The sequence below is a fragment of the Mirounga leonina genome, unplaced genomic scaffold, assembly GCF_011800145.1.
Source record: "Mirounga leonina isolate KUSES-001 unplaced genomic scaffold, KU_Mleo_1.0 Mir_115, whole genome shotgun sequence".
Taxonomy (NCBI): Eukaryota; Metazoa; Chordata; class Mammalia; order Carnivora; family Phocidae; genus Mirounga; species Mirounga leonina.
The window spans coordinates 26,379,885-26,395,302 of NW_023270268.1; the positions used below are offsets into that span (position 1 = coordinate 26,379,885).

General features: G+C 47.3%; 2 protein-coding genes across 4 annotated transcripts in view; both read left to right on the plus strand.

Moving 5' to 3' along the window:
* Window positions 1-10,161, plus strand: part of HACL1 (2-hydroxyacyl-CoA lyase 1) — a 66,260-nt gene extending 56,099 nt beyond the window's left edge. Inside the window, exon 20 of the transcript XR_004677326.1 lies at window positions 10,064-10,161. The gene's annotated coding sequence lies outside the window, so the exon portion shown is untranslated. The remainder of the gene's footprint in view (window positions 1-10,063) is intronic.
* The window catches only part of COLQ (collagen like tail subunit of asymmetric acetylcholinesterase), a 71,654-nt gene continuing 58,011 nt past the window's right edge, over window positions 1,776-15,418 (plus strand). For 2 of the 3 annotated variants that reach the window (XM_034994427.1, XM_034994436.1), the window contains exon 1: window positions 2,301-2,406. In XM_034994427.1, the coding sequence (XP_034850318.1) occupies window positions 2,301-2,406 (106 nt within the window). Of the gene's footprint in view, window positions 2,407-15,418 lie in introns of all 3 variants that reach the window. The other variant, XM_034994416.1, reaches the window with a different exon arrangement.

Consider the following 15,418-nt stretch of genomic DNA (forward strand, 5'->3'; position numbering starts at 1 on the left):
AGAAGGAAGAAGAAATAAATTTGGTTTCACAGGAGGAATCTGAGCTGATGGTGAAAGTTCAGATTCTTGGCACCAGGTCACTCAAGAGTTACCTTCCTCCAAGGTAGACCGCGCTTTCTCCAAGCCACCAAAAGCCCAAAAGCCTACTGCTGAGACTGTAGGTTTTAGGAGTTAAGGAGAACAAGCCTGAGAATTTCCTGGTGGGTTTAGCCAACAATCACAGAGCCTTCCGTCAGATAGTTTGGGAAGAGCTAAAGCTGTCCTGTTAATTTTGAATGTAGCCCAAGTTTATTTTTCATGCTTTCAAAAGATTTTCTTATAAACCCTTTGTCAGCTAGCTATTGCTGCATAACAAATCATCCTAAAACCGAAGGGTTTAAAACAGCTATTTTATATGCTCATGAATCTGTAATCTGGGGTGAGGTCACCTAGGCAGTTCTTTTTTTTTTTTTTTTAAGATTTTATTTATTTATTTGAAAGAGAGAGATACAGCGAGAGAGGGAACACAAGCAGGGGGAGTGGGTGAGGGAGAAGCAGGCCTCCCGCCGAGCAGGGAGCCCAATGTGGGGCTCGATCCCAGGACCCTGGGATCATGACCTGAGCCGAAGGCAGACGCTTAACGACTGAGCCACCCAGGCACCCCCACCCAGGCAGTTCTTCAGCTGGTCTCACCAGGGGTGACTCCTGGGACTGCCATCACCGATTGGAGACCTGCACGGGACTAGCTGATTCAAGCTATCCTCACTTGTGTGGTCAGTGCCTCATCTGAGGTGGCCAAGCACCAGGGGCTGGATGCTTCCCTGTCCCTGTTGCCCATCTGGTAGTTCCAACTTCTTGTGTGGCAGTTTCTAAGAAAAGACAAGGGCAGAAGCTGCCAGGCCTGTTAAGGCCTTAGCCTGAAAATGGCACATTGTGACTTCTGCCACACTGTACGGGTCAAAGCCAGTCCCGAGGCCAGCCCGATTCAGTGGAAGGGGGAGTGGACACCACCTCTTGCTGGGGAGAATGGCACACACATACAGGATGGGAGAGATTTTCAGTGGCCATCCCTGCGCCCGATCCACAGCTCCCTGGGCTTCATTTTCGCTGTCTCTCTACACAGATTTTAACTCATGTATGATTCATCCCATGTTACCTCATTTAACCTTTCCAACATACCCTTAAAGGGAACATGGCCTCCATTTTATGATAAGAAAACTGAGGCCCAGAGATGTCAAACGGTTTGTCTGCTGTCTCGGCAGAGCCAGGAGTCAGATGGGACTGCTGCAAGAGCTGGGGAGTGTTGCCTTACACTCTGCCTTCCCCTGGGATGAGGATCAGTGCTCTTCCCCCAGGAGGCCCAGCCCAGAGTCCAGTAACTACCAAACCATTTCTGAATGAACTCCCACGAGGCACTGGGAGGACATTACGTAAATTGAAGTAAAATAGACAACTCCATAGATTACCATTTTCATATTTTAAAAATCTAAGGGTCTCTATAACAGGCTTTATAAACTCATAAAAGGTATTTGTTTAAGGATGCAGTACTTTTTACTCGAATTTTGTCTAGCCAAAGATCAAGTCATTGATGCTATTTCTCCAAATATAGTTTGATAATCATTCACTTTCTGTCTTTTCACTTATTTTGCTTTGGATGAGATAAAAGGTTGCTGCTTCTGGAGAGAGAATAAGCACTTTTTCCTAGAGAAAAGGAGTATTTTGGAAAATATACCTCCCCCATTCTTATTGGATGATTAAAGAAAAATAATCCGAGGTCCACTTTATGTTTGTCGCCCAGTGGGTAAAAAAGTCACAGGCCGACAGCAGAGGGATTGGTCTCTGTGGAAATTCACTTTGAATCAGGAGAGCCAATTCTGTGATGCTGTAGGACACCTCAGTTCCAAGCAGGTAGATGCTGGTGGATAATGAGGAAATCTGTCTGCCCTTTGAGGACTGCTTCTAGTGAACATTTGAGACCTGGCTGGCTTTTCATCAGCTCTTCAGTAGCCACTTACCTCAGTGTCCAAAAGAGAAAATTCTGACATGTTAATTTTAATGTGGGCATTTGATCCAGTGCTTGAGATAAATATAACCCTGTGGAGTACAGAGAAGGTTTAATGGGAAATGGTTGGCATTCTTTCTTGGTAAAGGCATGGGGAAAGGAGAGAGAGACAGGAGAGAGGGAGAGGGGGAGAGGGAGGGGGGGAGAGAGAGAGAGAGAGAGAGGCGCAAACAGCAGTGAGGAAGACAAAGACAGAGATAAGCAAGGCTTCACGGCAGCCTTGCCTTGAGAACTTGACACTTGCCAGACCCCAGCCAGCATGGTTGTCCTGAATCCAGTGACTTTGGGAATTTATCTTCAGCTTTCCTTCCGCTTTATCGTGTCTCAGCCTGCTTTCATCAACAGCGTCCTCCCCATTTCAGCAGGTAAATGATGACCACAACTTTCCTCTCTTCCATCTGTCGGGGGCAGGGGGAGGAAGGAAGATTGTTTTGCAATGTGCCCTGATATTTTCCCCATTCTGCTGTCGGAGGAGGGAGGCTGGAGGGAGACAGCCACCCCAGCAGCTTCCTGTCACCCGAGCTGTCTCTGAAGCTCCCTCTGTCCTTGTTCCAAATAGCCCCCACCCAGCTGCTCAAAGCCAGAGACCCTTTTAAAAATGACTTCTGCCTCTCTCACTTCTCCCCATTTGCTGCATGATTTCATTTTGACTGGGAATTGTAGCGAGCTTAAGAAAGGCACAGAGGAGTACAAGTGAGAGAGAAAGGAGTCCCAGATGTTTCTATGAATACATCCCTGACCCCTTCCAAAGGGGGCTTGATGCAAGGGGGATGTTGTGGAGCAAACACCCCTCTGCTGAGCTCGGGCAGTGTGCACCGCCAGGACCATCCCACTAGACGAAAGGGGAGTCCAGTGATGCTCCCATGGGTCAGGGCCCTTTGGAGGGATCTAGCAAGAACCACTGATCCTCCAGCCCAGTCTGCTTTCCTGTTGTGCTTTCTTCCTATGGTGAGACTTCTATCTAAATAAGGCAGCTGGAGGTCCTGGGAGATGGGAGCTTCCTGGGGAGAGGTGTAGGCTTCCAGAGTGATAGCCTGGCCTGGGGTGGGCTGTGTCTGTCAGGCGTAGGGCTGGGTGATTTGGGGGCAGGGGGCTTTTTATGCCAGCCTGCCAGACTTCTCTGAGGGCACCAGGCACCAGGTTGCCCTTGTCTCGTCTGACCCAGAGCAGGGGAAGTATTGTGTTACTGGCAGGGCCTATTTAAACCTTTCTGAGGAAACTCAAATGTTTCTGGAGGGCTTGAGGGAGGCAGGCAGACCCCAGGCTTGCTGCCTGTCCCCACATAGCCCCCCTCCATTCACCTCTGCCACCCCTGGCTTCCCCTCTCCCCCCCAGCAAAAGCAGTTTCAGTCATGCCCTCCCACTTGAGGCTCATACATACTTTCATGGAGGCAGAAATTTCACTCTCATGGCCTTTGCTGAAAACGCAGGTTCTCAGAGAGGACATACTTCTGAATCCTGTCCCCAACCTCTCTCTGTTCCTAAGCACAGTGCAGCAGCATGCTGTGCTCCCAGCACTGCCAGTGTCTGAGGGCCCTGAGGAAGTGACTCAGAGAAGGGCTGATCACAAAGGTGTGAGGAGCTGAAGGAGAGGGCGTGGGGGGCGATTTGGGGAGTGAGGAGTAGGCAGGAAAGGTGAATGGTTGTGTCACCAGGGCTGTGTGACAGTATGCCCCCACAAATTCCACATGAGAACACCACACTTCTTCTGGGAGCTAGTGGGTCATTATTCTTCTACTTGATGGGGAAGCTTGGTAGTTAATTTGGTCTAAATCAGTGGGCTCTTAACCTCATTTGGGCTACAGAGTCCTTTGAGAATCTGCTGAAGGCTCAGGACTTAAGGAAACTCTGTCTTCTAGTTCTAGCTCTGCCTCTGGTGGGCTCTGACTTCTGGGAGACTGTCAGTGTTAGACTATAAGCACTATGTGGGCAGGGACTGTCTTATACATTATCACTGTTTCCCCAGGGTCAGAATAATGCCTGGCACGCAGTAGGTGCTTGGTAAATGTTTGATGAATGAATGAGTGAATGAAAGAATAATAACTTTTCTCATCTGTAGATTGGGGCTTGCCTTCATTTTGTATCACATAATTTAGATAGAGCCAAATGGCTACTAAGTTCTGAAAGCTAGAGAGAAAAGAACCTCTGATTTTTTTCCCCCAAACTCTTTGCCCTAGAGAGACCCCCGGTACAGCTTAGACATCTCTTAGGTCGGACTTTGTATAGATTGTAGCAGTCAGGGTAACAGCAGGAAAAGAAGCACTTCAGATGAAAAGACCTGAATGAAGGGACCACTTTAGAGGTGTGAGTGGGGTTAAGGGAACCGACGAGGAAAGTTGAGGAATTAGCAACCTTGGGAAGTCTTTACCACTCTTGTGCTTGAAAAGCCAAGAGGAAGAAATGGGGAAATTGATGCCAAGAAGATTTGGAACCTTAGAGGAGGGGCCAGTGAGCTGGAGCTATGACCACGGAGGGACTCAAAGAAGGGAGAAAGTAGAGAAGAAATACCCCAACCTCTCTCCTTCAGTCCAACCACCTCTTGGCAGTGCCTTCCATTGGCCAAAGCCAGAGGGTAGGGGAGCCTCTGGGTGCAGTCCATGGGGGTCAGCTTCTGGGGCACAGAGTGAGGGGGAGGGGTGGGAATGTGGAATCACTAGCCCACACAGCCACTGGCCTTTCCTGAGGAACTTCTAAATCCAGATCTTCTGCTTGTGAACGTGGTCCTCCTTAGGCATTTGGTAAAACAATGGCGTAGACTTAGGGGGAATCACTAAGGAGGTAACAGCTCAGTAGAGCAAAAAATACCTGCTTTCCTCTGTAGAGTCCTCTGTAGAGTCTCTTAGCTTTGTTCCCTCATTTAGTTGCCATGGCTTCTTCATAGCACGGTTCAGAAATAAACTTATGCCCTGAAATATTTAAAATCTCTGGAGCTGTAACTTTGGTATTGTTTTAACTATCGCTGAGTAATGAACCATCCTAACACTCAGTGGCTTAAACAACAATCATTTATCATTGAAGTTCATGTGTTTGTGGGCCAACTATGGTCAGCTGATCTAGCCTGGGTTTGGCAGGCCCTGGCTGCGCTCACTATGGGTCTGTGGATTGACTCAGCTCCAAGATCCATTCACAGATGTAGCTCAGTGGTTGTACAATTTCTAGAATGTGGTGGCACAGACCCAAGGACAATATTTATAGAAGGGCAGACCTTCCACACACTTTGATTTATATAATTCTCACAGCACCTTTGGGATGCGTGTGGCATGACTCCCACTTTTCAGCTGAGGAAATGAGGGTTCAGAGAGGTTAAGTGACTTACTCAAGATCACAGAGCTAACATAAAATGGGGAGATCTGGGGACTGCAATCCTACCCTCTGACTTTAAGTCCAGGGCTTTTACCAAGGTAGACCAATGTCAATGGACAAATAGTGATATTAATTTTTCAGGTCCTGCAGACTACCTTCCTGTCCTTCAGAAACTCTCCTCTAAATTCTTTATTCCCGGTTCCCTCCTACCTTCTCCTCGGCATTTCAACGCCCAAAGCTCTTAGCAAAAGATTGAAGATTACCTTATACTAAAGTGTGTAGGACCAGCCAGGGTACTACTTTATCTCTCTTTTGAAGGTATTTGCATTTTAATGGGCACTTAAACTAAAGGATGCTCTAATAAAATGAGCTTCAACCAAGGTATTGTGGGGGAGGAGACCTCCTGGAACCAGGGGAATACCACTGCCCAGACATTCTCTTCAGACACTCTGAGCCAACCTACCCTAGGCCCACCACAGAGACATGTGCCTTCCCTTTTCTAATACAGGGTTTCCCAGCTAGGCAGGAGCTCCCCTGATGATGTTTGGGTCTAAGCCTCACAGACCAGATGATGAGAAGACCCAAATGTAGTCCGATAGAATGAGATCATGTAGGAAAGATGTGAATACTGTCTGGGCACCAGAATCTTCTGTTGGCTGCTGAGATATGAGCCAGAGCAGGGGTTTTGTGGCCAAAAAGACCTGATGTCCAGCTCTGCACTCCCCTGCCTGGAAGCCAGCCAGGTCACCACTTGGGAACCATTCATGTTCTGGACAGTAGATTATGGGCCATTTATTTGTGTCTGATCCTGATCAGCCACTGTTTAATGTTCCATAATGCACTTCTAGCCATCTCCTCTGATTTAGCTTTTCCTATTTCCTCTGCATAATCCAATCAGAGAGGGCTCTTAAATTAGAGGGCTCTCCATGGGGGCCGGCCTCCTGCTTGGCCTCCTCCCAAGCCTCTGAATAAAGCCATGGGTTCAGCTGCAGCTCAGATAGAGAGAGCTGGGTGTGAGATGGGAGGCTGTCCCTTCTGATATCCAGGGCGGGACCTCTGCGTCACCATCCGCCACACTCACTCCTGCTTCCCCCAGATTTACAACCACACAAAAACAGCATAGCTCCGGAATGAATAGAAAGCCCTCGGGCTTCAGTGAGTCACCAAATAAGCTGGCATCCCATCTTCTTGAAATGTAGTTCACATTGTAAGCACCTACTCATATTACTCTTTAATTAGTACGAATTAGCCCCCAACCTCTTGTTTTGCAAACCATTTTCACAGCTACGTTTGTATTTGCTCTTCACAGTAGTCCATACTGGGGGTGGGGAGTCCTGGGTTTGAATCCTGATCGAGTTGGTCATGAGCTAGGTGGTTGCAGGGAAGTCACTTCACTGCAGTGAGCTTCAAATTCCTCACCTGTCAAATGGGTGTCAAAGTCTGTCTCACAGAATGGCTAGAAGTATTCATTCAACAAACACTTAGTAAGTGCCAACTGCGTATCTGGAACTGGGATGCAGCCGTGAGCAAACAAGGGGCAGATGGGCCCCTGTGGAATCCTGTGATCACCCTGAGAAGAACTTGGCCAGGCCAGCCAGCTGGGCCCCAGGGGGGAATAAAAGACATCTGCCACACAGATGGAGCTCACAGAGCAGCCCAAGGACCAAAGCCAGGCTCCATGTTTGGCTATGTTCACACTTCATGTGGTAGATGTTGTAGTGCTTTAAAAAAAGAGGAATTTTTTTCATTGCCTTAGTTGCTAACATTTAAAATAGAGTGATTTAACATTTAAAAAAAAAATGCTTCTGGGGGCGCCTGGGTGGCTCAGTCGTTAAGCGTCTGCCTTCGGCTCAGGTCCTGATCCCAGGACCCTGGGATCGAGCCCCACATCCAGCTCCCTGCTCCGCGGGGAAGCCTGCTTCTTCCTCTCCTACTCCCCCTGCTTGTGTTCCCTCTCTCGCTATGTCTCTGTCAAATAAATAAATAAAATATTAAAAAAAAAAAATGCTTCTGATGTCTCTTAAAAAACAACAACAGACTCTTGATAAGTGGGACCACCTGGCAGTCCTGACCCACAAGCCATATTCTGATATGACAAGGACTGTTTGGAGTGCAGTGCTGGCTGACTGCTCAGTCCCAGCTCCTCAGATCCCTACTGTGCCCTCTTGTCTTAAGCCTGGTCTACCTTCCTTAACACGTGTACCTATCTAGCCCTATCTGGGCATGTGACTTTTTGGAGTCTGGGGCCAGAACCCCTGCTCTCCTGGACTCTGCCTCCTCCTCCTTTAGAAGCCTCGGGTTATTTTTCCAGAATTCCCAAGCTCTGCAGAGTTCAGTTTGAACATCAATGTTTTAGATCAGCGATTCTCAAACTATAGCGCTGGTTCTCAGCCCTGGCTAGACCTTAGAATCACTTGGGATGTTTTATAGAAGCCCAGTGACCAGGCTGAACAAACCAATTAAATCATTCTCTGGGGCATGTGCTCCGGCACTGATGGTGTTTAAAGCTCTCCAGGTGGTCTAATGGCTAGCTGTGGTTAACCACCAAACTGCATCAGCATTACCTGCAGGGCTCGCTGAAACCCAGACCACTGGACCCCACCTCTGGAATTTCTGAGTCTGTAGCTCTGGGGTCGGGCCCAAGCGTTTGCTTTTCTACTAAGATCCCAGGTGCTGCTGATGCTACGGGTCCAGGGACCACACTTTGAGAATCACTGCCCACGTTTGCCCCGGAGCCACTGTGTTAGTTTCCTGTGGCCACTGGAACGAACCGAACCGCCCCAAAGACAGTGCCTTAAACATTTATTCTCTTACGGTTCTGGAGGTCAGAACTCAAGGTGTTGGCAAGGCTGTGCTTCCTTCATAGGCTTTCCGGCAAAACGTCTTGTCTTTTCTAGTTTTAAGCTATATTCGTTGCAGTCTTTGGTTCCTGGCCCCTTTCTCCATCTTCAAAACCAGTAGCATAGCATCTTAACTTCAGTGGTCATATTGCCTTCTTCTGTGTCAAGTCTTCTTCTGCCCCTCTCTCTCTTTCTTTTTTTTTTTTTTTTAAAGATTTTATTTTATTTATTTATTTATTTAGAGAGAGAGAGCGCATGAGCAGAGGGAGGGCCAGAGGGAGAGGGAGAGAGAGAATCTTAAGCAGGCTCCACACACAGCACAGAGCTGGACTTGGGGCTCGATCTCACGACCCTGAGATCATGACCTGAGCCGAAATTAAGAGTCAGATGCTTACCCAACTGAGCCACCCAGGCATCCCCTTCTGCCTCTCTCTTAAAAGGCCACTTATGATCACATTTAAGGCCCACCGAGTTGATCTCCCCATCGTAAACTTCTTAATCTCATCCCATCTGCAGAGTTCCTTTTGCTACATATAAAGTAACATTTACAGGCTCTAGGGATTGGTCTGGACCTCTTTGGGAGGCTGTTATTCAGTCTCCATAGTTAACTTTCCACTGGGGAAAGTGTCCCATGACTATTCTTTCTGTGGCATCAGAATCAAAGGCACAGGCATGTGTACTGTCTTCATTTGGGTTCCTTCCTAGAGCAGACCCTGAGACGAGGATTTGGGTGTCAGTAGTTTTTATTTAGGCGGTGATCCCACTAGGGCATGGGGAAGTGAGATAGGGAAGGGCAGGCAGTCAGCATAGAGGGAGCTCATGAGCAGATTGCTGCTGTGGGCGTCTAGGGTTCAGTTCTCCTGGGGGGAACAGGAGAGACAGGGAGACAGAGGACTGGGATATTTACCCACCAACTCCTAGGGACATGCTTGCCCCAAGCAACTTTCTTGCTGGTGAAGCCCTCTCGCATAGTCACAGGTGTTTGTGGTAGGAGCTAGAAGCCCATAGGGCCTGACAGTTGCTGGGGCATCTGGGCAGGGAAGCAGCTGCGTCCACCATTGATCCTTTAAGAGAGCTATACTCATATGGCTGTCTTGCATTGAGCACTTTCTCTTTGCTAGGCTCTTTACATATATGATTTCTAATCTTCACAACAATCTTTCACAAGCCAGTAGTACCCCCATTTTACCAAAGAGGAAAGTAACATTCAGGAAGGTGCAATCACTTGGCTGAGGTCACACAGTGCCAGGGTCAAAATTCCAAATCAAAACTTACTGACCCCCAAACCATTGTAGAGGCAGAATATTCTGGTGGTTAGGGGTGGGCCTCTGGTGTCATGCTGCCAGGGTTCAAACCTTGTGTTTTCTTTAGCTTTGTGATGTTGGGCAAACAAATTGCCCTTTCTGTGGCTCAGATTCCCCATCTGTAAAATGTGGCTAAAAGCAGGATTTAACTCACAGAGGAGTTGTGAAGATGAAGTGGGCTAATTATGAATGTAAGGTACTTAAAATAGTGCCTGGTGTATAATGTGTCATTATTTCTGTCATTATTTCCAGAACCTCACAGTGTCTGTACACATGCCTAGAGGTCATGGTTTCCCTTGGATGCATTTGTGTTAAAGGCAAAAATTTAAATACAGCCCACACAATAACTTATTACTTAAAATATCCAGTGAGTTAAGACAAAAAGAGGGGCTCAGCTATTTTCCATTTTGCATTTGTGAACTAGTCCCTAAAGCAGGAACATGTTGACCAGGGAAGAAGACTATTCTCGTGGTGACCGGCTTTCCCAGCTGGCTTTAAAAATACACCTGGCCCTATTCCATCTCCCAGCCCAGGAGCATTTAGCTCCATTCAAGCCCACACTTATGTCTCCACAGCAACCAACATAAGCACAAGCGTGAGGCGTGTGTTGGCAGCTGGCAACAGCTGAAGGAGAGGCCTCATGGCCGCTGAGGGCTTTGCACCGTAAACCAGCTGGGGGCTGAAAAAAGAGAGGAAAGCAAAGAAGGAAACATGAATGTGAGTTGGACAGTCTACTTCCCCCCCAGGCCTGCCCACTCCTTTCCCCACTCATCCTGCCCTGCTGCTCACCTGGCCTTCTTGGTATCTTTCTGAGAAGTCTGGGGAAAGCCCCGGGAGCTTTCCTGCTACAGCTCTAGTTCTCTCTGGGGACACATGCTCCAGGAGGGAAATTCCAGTGGTCTCAGGCCTAACATGGGGCTTCTCAGGGACCCAGGAGGTGGGGGATGGGGTGACGATGGCCATCCTACCCATAGGGACCTAGATGGGTCTGGGGCTTTCTTACTTTACTGTGCCTGGGGGCTTGTTCAAATGTTTCAACCTGTCCCCTATGGGAAGTTCCTGTGGGGTGGATCATTATTGAAAGTTAGAACTGGGCTGCCCTTTTGTGCCCAAACAGAACTGGTTCGGTTTCTGAGGTCATCCATACTGGGGTGGACCTCATGGAGTAGACCCGAAAAGGCTTCCAAATTCTCTGTGGTCATTCAGAAACCAAATTCCGAACCGTTGAGATTAGTGTTCAGGATTTGGGAGGCTCCAAGCAAGAACAACAGCCCTCTCGCCCTCCCGGTCCATCATTCTTAGAGCTGCGTCAGCAAGGTCATTGTAGGGAAAATTAATATTGGAAAAGAAGAGTGTCCTCTGTGTCCCGGGAGCATGAGGGCCCCAAGGGAGTGGTGTCATTTTGGGTGGCACTCTCCTTCACTCTCCAGGTCTGCCCATAGAAAGGGAGGAGTGGAAGGCTGAGCTGGCTGTCTGGACAGTTTGGGTCCTAGAAATTCCCCCAATTCCCCAAAGTATGTGAAGGTAAATGAGGCTTTTACATTTTCTTCAATTACCTGAGTCACCTGCTCTGGCCTCTGCTTTCTCTGCTGGGGAGCCCGGAAGGAGTGTGCCTGCCTAGCAGGCTTAGAGCTGGCCGCCATGGTGATTGCTGCTAAGGTTCTCTTGTTTGGGTCCAACCCGAAGGAGGTACGGGCACGTTTAGTCCGTGGCTCTGGTAACTTGCCTGTTTACTGATGTTCTTAGAGAGAACTCGCAGCACAGTAATAAGGGCCTGAGGTAGAATTCAAGAAACGGGCTATTTCTCTGGACCTGCCACTAACTCCTAGGACACATGTGTAGTGTTGGACAAGCTATAGGCTCTCTGTGAGACTCCGTTTCCTCCTCCGTAAAATGAAGAGATCAACCAGATTTTAAAGCCGTAGACTTTCTCTGACTTTGTGGTTAATGAGTTGCCTGCTAATTTATGGAATGAACACCTACACAACAAAAGGGTTTTGGCACATGTCTCTCTCTTGTGAGCCCCGGCACCTGAGAAGCCATGGCGTGCACGTAAAGGGCATGGGGTTCATATTCAGATAGCTCTGGCCTTGAGTGACATCTTCATGACCCACTAGCTGAATGATCTTGGCCAAGTGGTCTTGGTTTAATATCTCAACTCCTCAGTTTTCACTTCTGTAAAACGGGGATTATAGGAGTACTTACCTTATTAGATGGCAGTGAGGATTAAATGAGCTAATAGGTACAGCACTTTGCACCTGGAACATGGTTAAGCTCACTTACTGGTGGCAACCATTATTCTGCATGGTGGTAAGAGAGTTGGAATCCAGGCTACTTGCCCCCTCTTGGGAGGCGTCATTTCTACTATAATCCCATCTGTTTTTATTGAGGCTGGAGAGAATTGCTCATAGTGCTGAAGAGTCCGTTTCAGAACTCCCAGTTCCCATCTAAAGCCAGAGGCTGAGCAGGGGACACCTCAGTGCATGGCATGGCTTTGGAATTGGAAGTCTGGGCTCAGAGCCCTGCTCCAGGGAAACTTGAATGTCAGAGCCAGTTTTTCTCACCTGGAAACAGGGATGCAATGGAAGGTAATTTGAGGGGCTATTGGAGAATCAAAGGAGAAAGCATGGGAGGGCCCAGCTCTAAGCTGGTAGAGTATGCACTCAGGCATTGTTGTGCCTCAAGGGGTGACACTAGACCTGCTAGACGTGGGGAGCACAGGCTCATACCTGAGGACAGTGTCTTAGCATATTGATTTCTCAGCAGAAAGGCCTGCCGATGGGCTGAGTCAACCACAAGCCGCCCTCCCTCCCCAGACAGAGGTGAGCTTTCTGGGAACCCCTGCAGGGCACTGCAGTCCTGAGAGTGTCCACCCTCTGGAAATTGTGCAATCCTGTGTGGAACCTAGCTGGTAAGACAAGCCACCTCCTGTATCCAATTTATCCCTGTCAGGAAAAGGGGCCCTCCATCTATGTCACGTCTGCCTTATGTGGAATGAGTCTTGCCCCCTTCAAAATGGACAGAGGATGCCAAGTCATCAGGCCTGTTAGTGTGGGCCTTCCCATGCAGTAAAAGGAAGATTATTAAGTATGAAATTTTCAAATAGAAGGCCAGAAAATGGTGGCTGATTTGACAAGATGCTCAATTTTCTGTATTTGTTTTTAAGATTTTATTTATTTATTTGACACTGAGTGAGCGAGCAAGAGAGAGAGAGAGAGCATGAGCAGAGGGAGAGGGAGAAGCAGGCTCCCTGTGGAGCTGGGAGCCCGATCTGTGCTCAATCCCAGGACCCCGAGATCATGACCTGAGCTGAAGGCAGACACTTAACAACTGAGCCACCCAGGTGCCCCAGGATGCTCAATTTTCTGACCATATACCCATCTACCGCCACTTTGCATTTTGTTCAATTTTATTTTTCTAAATGGGATGATAAAATCCACTTGAATTGATTCAGATTCTCTGTATTATTATTAGTAGTAGTAGTAGTATGTTTAAACCTGTCTCAGTCTCTAAATTAATTATGACAATTACTTGAGATATATAATTTTTGATATACTTCCCATAAACAGAAGGACCAATATTTACGGCACCTCTTACTATGTACTGGACTATTATATTGAAGAAGAAGATTCATAAGACTAACTCTAGGAGCCCATAGTCTATTTGTAACATTAAAATAACACAAATGAAATAATGAATGAGGAGTGAAGTAGATCATCTGGTGGTGTCTCAGACTGCACAAGTAGTTGGAATTTGTGTGAGAGCAGAGCAACTAAGACAAGGAGACAACTGATCCTGGTTCAAGTCATGAATCTGTCACTTACCTGGGTACTTCTGTGAGCCTCAGTTTACTTATCTGTCAAAGGAAGAAAACAATAATACTGAAGGTCGTTGTGGGCTAGTTCTTAGCACATAGTCAGTGTTCTGTGCAGGTTACTTAGTATGTTGATCATTAATTTTTCAGGCTATGTAAAGGTAGTTTTTTTTTTTTAAGATTTTATTTATTTATTTGAGAGAGAGAGAATGAGAGACAGCATGAGAGGGAGGAGGGTCAGAGGGAGAAGCAGACTCCCTGCCGAGCAGGGAGCCCGATGTGGGACTCGATCCCAGGACTCCAGGATCATGACCTGAGCCGAAGGCAGGTGCCTAACAACTGAGCCACCCAGGCGCCCCTATGTAAAGGTAGTTTAAAGAATGTTTTTGCTTTCTGCTTCAGGGAAAATGTCTTCCAAATGAAGGAATATTATACAGCCATAGAAAGGAATGTAGGGGTGCCTGGGTGGCTCAGTCGGTTAAGTGTCTGCTTTCAGCTCAGGTCATGATCTCAGGGTCCTGGGATCCAGCCCCATGTCAGGCTCCCTGCTCAGTGGGGAATCTGCTTCTCCCTCTCCCCCTGCCCCTCAGCTTGTGCTCTTTCTCTCTCACTCTCTCTATCTCAAATAAATAAATAAAATCTTAAAAAAAAAGAAAGGAATATAGATGCATTTTATGTAGTTATAGAGAATAATCTCTTAGAAATACTATGAAGAAACCAAGGAGTAGCATATGTATAATTATATATTTAAGTAACCCTTTGAGGATGAAGGGGAATATATTATATCTACCTATCTGCTTGTCTATGCATAAAATATTCCTGAAAGAATACACAGAAAACTAAATGATAATAAATAATTGAAATGGGGGACGCCCAGGTGGCTCAGTTGGTTAAGCGTCTGCCTTCGGCTCAGGTCATGATCCTGGGGTCCTGGGATCGAGTCCCGCATCGGGCTTCCTGCTCAGCGGGGAGCCTACTTCTCCCTCTGCCTGCCACTCCCCCGTTTGTCCTCTTTCTCTCTCTGACAAATAAATAAAATCTTAAAAATAATAATTGAAACTGGTACAGAAGCAGGAGAGTTTTCATGTATGTTTACTTGGACTTTTGGAATTTTGAATCACATGAATGTATTACCTATTCTAAACAATTAAACAAAATACCACTTATGCACACAAAACAGAACCTCTTATCTGGAGCACACAGGGTGGGATTTTTCTGTCTTGAAAAGTCTTTTAGACCCAAAGCAGCAATAGGAATTGAGATCCCAGAATGGTAGAGTCACATGGTTACAGTGCTGTGGAAAGCCTAAAGCTCATCTTCCCAACTTGTTTATTTGAGAAGCTCTATTGCTCAGTTGAGTCCAAAGTGGTCAGCTAAGATTCCCCCACTTTCTGGAATCCAGGGATTTGAGTGATTCAGCAAGACCAATAAGTAGAAATGCTTGTGCTGGGGGGAGCCAGGGAACTCCCAGGGACCCTCTTTCCTCCTCCTCACTTGCTGTGGACCCTCAGACAACAAATACTGAAGACAGTGGGGGCAGGGATGGGGGGTGCTCTAGGAAAAGGGCTAAGTGAACCACGTGGTTTTGAATCACAAGTGTCAGTAGAGCTAGAATGTCACCATGGAAAAATGAAGGTGTGGAAACATAGTGGCTAGAAACACAGGGTCTTTCCACTTGGACTCCATTGTCAGTGGGTGTTGGAAATAATCCACCCGTTGGGCCAATGTAGCTGGGGGGTTTTGTCTCTGACCTATGGCCAGATCTCCCAAATAACTCTACAAACTTGGCCTTCTCTGTCAAGCTGTAGCAGAAGATTTAATAGTGCTCGCTGCTTCATGCTGGACACTGTAATCAAATTCAGAGCCAAGGCGCAGCCAGTCTTGGGGAGGTTTCTTGATGTTCCCTTGGCTCCTAATAACATTGTCTCTTCCTTCCACTCTGCTTACCACATGCCATTTTGTCAAATTAGAACTTGAACTCAAAAAACCAGATGCCTGCCTTTAGATAAGGTCGAAAAATTCCCTTGTGGGAGGAAAAGGGGCTGGGTTGTCTCTTGAATCTATGCACAATCAAAGGAGTCACCTTTGATATATGTCTTACTATAAAATAATGCCA